The sequence below is a fragment of the Curcuma longa genome, chromosome 13 (genome assembly GCF_044706935.1).
Source record: "Curcuma longa cultivar G26 ecotype Majalengka, Jawa Barat chromosome 13, ITB_CL_G26_1.1, whole genome shotgun sequence".
In the NCBI taxonomy this organism is placed as follows: Eukaryota; Viridiplantae; Streptophyta; class Magnoliopsida; order Zingiberales; family Zingiberaceae; genus Curcuma; species Curcuma longa.
In genome coordinates, this window is record NC_133873.1 from 3,201,840 (window position 1) to 3,206,968 (window position 5,129).

Consider the following 5,129-nt stretch of genomic DNA (forward strand, 5'->3'; position numbering starts at 1 on the left):
TTAAAAGGAAGTATTACTATATATTTAAGAGATCCCAAGCATTTCTACAGTCGTCTCTCAGATTGGGTTCCCAAACCACAAAAGCAAGCTAACAAAACAAACATACGCTTAACCATAGCAGATCTCCGGAAAAGACGACCTGATTAGTGCTCAAGAAACCCTAACCTCGACGGTCTTGGGCTTCTTGGGCTCCGCCGGCGGTAGCTTCTGGACAGTGACGGTAAGCAAGCCGTTCTGGCACACGGCGGTGATGGCGTCCACATTCGCGTTGTCCGGGAGCGCGAACTTGCGCATGAACTTGCCGACGCGCCGCTCCATCCGCAGGTACTTCCAGCCGTCTTCCTCCCCAGGGGAGCCGCGCGTGCGCTCGCCGCCGATGACAAGGACGCGGTCGTCCTCGACCTGGACCTTGATGTCGACCGGCTTGACGCCAGGCATGTCCACGATGAAGGCGTAGGCCGATGGGAGCTCCTTGATGTCGGCGGGTGTAGAGGCCATGGCCCTGGCGTCCTGGACGTAGGCGCGCGTGGGCGCACCCATGCCCTTCTCCATCTCGTCGGGCACGTTCATCAGGTGGTGCAAGGTCGACATCACCGGGTTCTCCAAACCAAACACTCTCACATCCATGGCCGCAGTTTAGCGCGTGGATTGCAAGCTTCTTCTCTTCCTCGGAATTTATGCAGGAGAAAGGGGAAACGGAGAAGAAGGGAGAAGACTGAGAAGGAATTAGAAGCTTCGGAGACTGGATCGGGAAGCCTCTTGGAAGATTAGAAGCTTCCAGATAATTCACCGACTAAGCCCAAATTGCGGCCTCCGAAAAGCCCAACTGTAATAAGCCTAATAATACAGCCAAAGGATTAATAATTTAATCTATCAAAATATTTTGTTTGATGGGTATTAAAGCATTTTGTATTTTAAATTAATATAGTTATTTATTAATTTGATTTATTTTAATTGATCAAATTTATCTAGTAGTCTATTTTACAACTCAAAATTAAATCAATAAATTAATGAATTAAAATTTTAATTTAATCTAATTTTATAATTAATATATTTGGACTGAAATTTTAACTAGGCGCGAGCACATTCCCGCGGTAATTTCAACCACACGCCGCGGTTTTGGATTTAAACCAAACCCATGAACTAAAACCCTTCGCGCCTCCCAATTCCCGCGTCGCCTTCCTCGCCCTCTAAATTCTTCTGCTTCTCCCTTTCCTTCCAACTATCCGCCCTTTGATTCGCAATTTTTCTCTTCTCTTTACTGTGAATCATGGAGCTACCACCATCCAAAAGGTACAAGCTTCTCCACCACCACCAAGAAGACCTCTCCCACTCCTCCTCCCATGGCCCTTACTTCCTCCAATCCCTCCCTGCTAAAAAGAGATTAGCCTGCTTCGCAGCAGCCGTCTGCCTCCCGGCCAAAAAGAGAGTTTGGGCCCCTTTCCACTCTTCCTCTATCGACCTCAACCTGCGGCCTGGTGACGAAGCTGAGGAAGAAGAGGGACCGAAGGAACGAGCCGACAGCGGAGAAGAAGCAGATGAGGAAGATGATGGCGTCATCTGTGCAGTTTGCCGGAGCACCGACGGCGACCCACTCGACCCCATCGTGTTCTGTGACGGCTGCGATCTCATGGTTCACGCTTCCTGCTACGGCAGCCCTCTCATCGATTTGATCCCTGAGGGCGACTGGTTCTGCGAGCTGTGCGAGCGCCGCCCCGAGAAGGGGGCTGCGGAGGCGAGTTGCTGCCTCTGCCCCGTGCAGAGGGGCGCGATGAAGCCGACGGAGGATGGCCGGTGGGCGCACATCGTGTGCGCACTCTTCGTACCGGAGGTCTTTTTCCGGGACCCCAAAGGCCGAGAGGGCATCGAGTGTTCCCGCGTCCCTGATAGGCGGTGGAAGCAGAGATGCTATCTTTGCGGCGCGGCCGGTGGGTGCGCGGTTGAGTGCTCGGAACCCAAATGCAGTTTGAGTTTCCATGTGTCATGCGGGATGGAGCAGCGGCTCTGCTTTGAGTACAAGGAGCGGCGCGGCGCGGCCATTGTTGCAGGATTCTGTGCGGAGCACACAAAGCTCTGGGAGAAGGTAACCAAAACACATAAAAATCATTAGAAAGTTTTATATTTTCATTCCTTCTTCATCTTCAATATATTTGCATTGAGGCAGCAACAACAAAGTGGAAAGTTCAGGATCGTGGCAAGGGAGGAGGAGCAGGAGGATCGAAAGGGGAAGGGCAAAGCTTGAAGCTGGGTTGCCTTGCATGGTTTAACTCTGTTGGTTCTTGTTTATTTACTGCTTTGTCTTGTCTTGGTGCTCTGTTTTAGTTACAGTTATTGATCTTGATAACCTCTTGAATTTGTGGAGGTGCAGGATTTTGATTCAGAAATTATAGTGTGTCATGCATTGATGAAGAAGCATCAATCGAATCAAAATGTGGACTTCATTTGACTATATGTTTCTTTGAATTATTACAAACTCGAATCAACCGTCATTGATTATAATGCATCAATCAATTGCTAACAGTTTATATTTTTACAAATTCGAAACGATTTAATAGAGTTTTGAATTTTATAATCGAAATGGAACTGCAAATCTTATCAGTTTAGTTTTGCCCACCAATAAATGCTTATGCTTTCACTGTACAGGCAGTCGTCGCCTAAGGCGGCTGCCGGTTTGACCATGGATATGAATCCTAAATGAAAAAGAGGGATATCGTTTTGTGGATTGTTGCTTGCAACTGGTTCAATGAGGCCTTTTCAATCTGGAGCAGTTTCTCTCATCTTGACGCCAATACATCGATCCAAAGTGTTGGATATTGGGGTCTTAATGGATCAATACAGTTTTGTGAAAAAATTGGAATGCCATCAATTAATGAAAGTCAAAATTGATTTCAAAATCGAAATTTACGTTTCGCGTAGATAGATTTAGATTATTAGTTTGCTCAAAATCGATTAAGGGTAAATGAGAAATTAATTGTGTAAAGTCGGTCCAAATAACATTAATTATTTATTAATGTTATATATAAGGAAATACATGGGAGAATAGTCCTATATCAGAAATTTTTGATGTGTTTTCTTTCTTTATTAATAATGCTGTGTTAATGGAGTTAACACAACAAGACCAGGTGCTCTCTTTTCAGAGACGAGCAGGTTCTATCACCTGTGAGCTCGCCACCTGCCACGCGCGCATGTGCGCAATGGGCGCTTTGTAGCTGCACTTTGCACTCTTAAATTTATGCTTCAGATGGGATTGTAGTGCCTACGTGGCACTCGGGTGACGTGTCAGGCGTGCATCGTCGTGAGGAGCATTGAGGAGCTTAAATTTATGCTCCAGATGACATTGCAGTGTCTACGTGGCACTCGAGTGACGTGTCAGGCTCGTATCTGACGTGACAATGCCTGTGTGGCATCTACGTGGGCAAGAAGAGATGACTGGACTGTTGACTGGGCGAACGGATGGCAACCGTTGATCAAAGAGGTGTGATGGATCGTTTGTGATGCGATCTGGAACGTTAGATCGCAAAGAATCACGATCTGACCGCTGGGATGAGACCTGATCTGAAGCGTCAGATCGAATGGATCAAGAGATTCAGATCCGACGGTTGATGACAAGAGACGAGATCTAATGGGCACAACTCTTCAGATCTGATGGATGAGATCAAAAGGGCTATATGAAGGGTTACAACCCTCCAGATCGGGCCCAGATTGATCCCAACCAAGGGTCACATCCACTCATTCAACCTCTTCACTTAATATAAATAGATCCTTCCAGATTGGAAATTTCATCGATCAATTCATCGATTCTTCTCTTCCTTGTGCATTCATCCCATCTAATGCATTTGGAGTCCAAAAAGTCTACGAGAGAGTTCGTCGGTCTCGGAATTTAGAGTGCTATTATTCCGAGACGTTCGTCGTTGTATCTTGGGAACGAATTGCTGCTATCCGTTAGTACCGTAGCAGAGCAATATCGTTTATAGAAATAGTGTTGAACACTAGCCTCGACGATCCGTATCAGTTTGCGTACTCCCGGAACTATCGGAAACAACACAAAGTTCATACAAACTAGAAGAATCAAGCTGGCTTGTTGAACAAAATGAGACAAAAAGAGAAACAGAATTGGGGGAATCATAATTATAGGCACCAAATAACTAATATCCGCGTTATTTAGGGAATCATACAGCGTTTATACCAGATGATCGATCGATCGATCGTGTTATATGCAAGAGGTCAATGAAACAACAGAGGATGGAATGTATAGCAGTATAGGAATACAGTTATGGTTCTTACACGAGTAGCAGAACCCGGAGCACGAAAGCTATCAGCATGAAGGCAAGCGACAGGCCTATCAGCAGATCGCCGCCGCCTGCGCCGGGCTTCATGAGCGCGTGGACTATGTTGCCGAGGCTCGTGATGACGGCCAGGCAAATGAACGCGACGAGCGGCTCGTAGAGCGGGATTTGGCGGTGGTCGAGATGCACCGCCGGCGGGATGCTCCCGTAGATCGCCACTGACAAGAGCGCCGGAAACGCCAACTCCGCCATGGACCTCGAGGGAGGGGCGGCGGCGGCGGCGGCGGCGGCGGCGGCGGCGGCGGCGGGGCGGCGGCGGCGGCGGCGGCGGCCGGGGGTAATTCCATCTCCAACGTTGCCATGGCGGCACTGTCAGGGCGTGTAGTAGCGGCCGGTACCTTCGAAGTGATGATTGATTCTGGGGAATTAGTATATAGCTTTATATAGAAGGAATCGATCGCTTTGTGTTTCTAGATTTCCTGATCGATATCTGTAATTCAGCCGATCGATATAAGCTTTCAAGTTGCAGTGGCCGGCGACTTAGTTAAGAAGGCAAATTAAACACGCCACACCTGCCAAATAAGAATTGGGGGCATTGGGGAAATAATTATTGTAGAATCATAAATATGTTTAGTTGTTAAAATAATTTTAAAATAACTATTCAATAATCTTAGCTTAACTAGTTAGATTGGTCAATCCTAACCAGTGAGCTATAAAACTTGGTTGGTTCGATCAGGCCAAATGAGCTAATTGATCTAGTTGAGTCAAATGAATTTTTTAATTTGGTCAAGCTTATCTTATGCACTAAATGGTCTAACTCAATGTTGCATTTTTTACGTTTGA

The 5,129-nt window shown here is 46.8% G+C and overlaps 2 protein-coding genes across 2 annotated transcripts; one reads left to right on the plus strand and one right to left on the minus strand.

Moving 5' to 3' along the window:
* LOC141844402 (17.0 kDa class II heat shock protein-like) lies at positions 1-692 on the minus strand. Its single transcript, XM_074732459.1, has one exon. It carries the CDS (start codon positions 625-627, stop codon positions 151-153), a length of 477 nt encoding a protein of 158 aa, XP_074588560.1. The 5' UTR covers positions 628-692; the 3' UTR covers positions 1-150.
* Positions 693-1,267: 575 nt separating this feature from the next.
* On the plus strand, positions 1,268-2,387 carry LOC141844609 (histone-lysine N-methyltransferase TRX1). Its single transcript, XM_074732652.1, has 2 exons — positions 1,268-2,083; positions 2,165-2,387. The coding sequence occupies exons 1-2, from the start codon at positions 1,271-1,273 to the stop codon at positions 2,240-2,242; spliced, it is 891 nt and encodes a 296-aa protein (XP_074588753.1). The 5' UTR covers positions 1,268-1,270; the 3' UTR covers positions 2,243-2,387.
* The last annotated feature ends 2,742 nt before the right edge of the window (positions 2,388-5,129 follow it).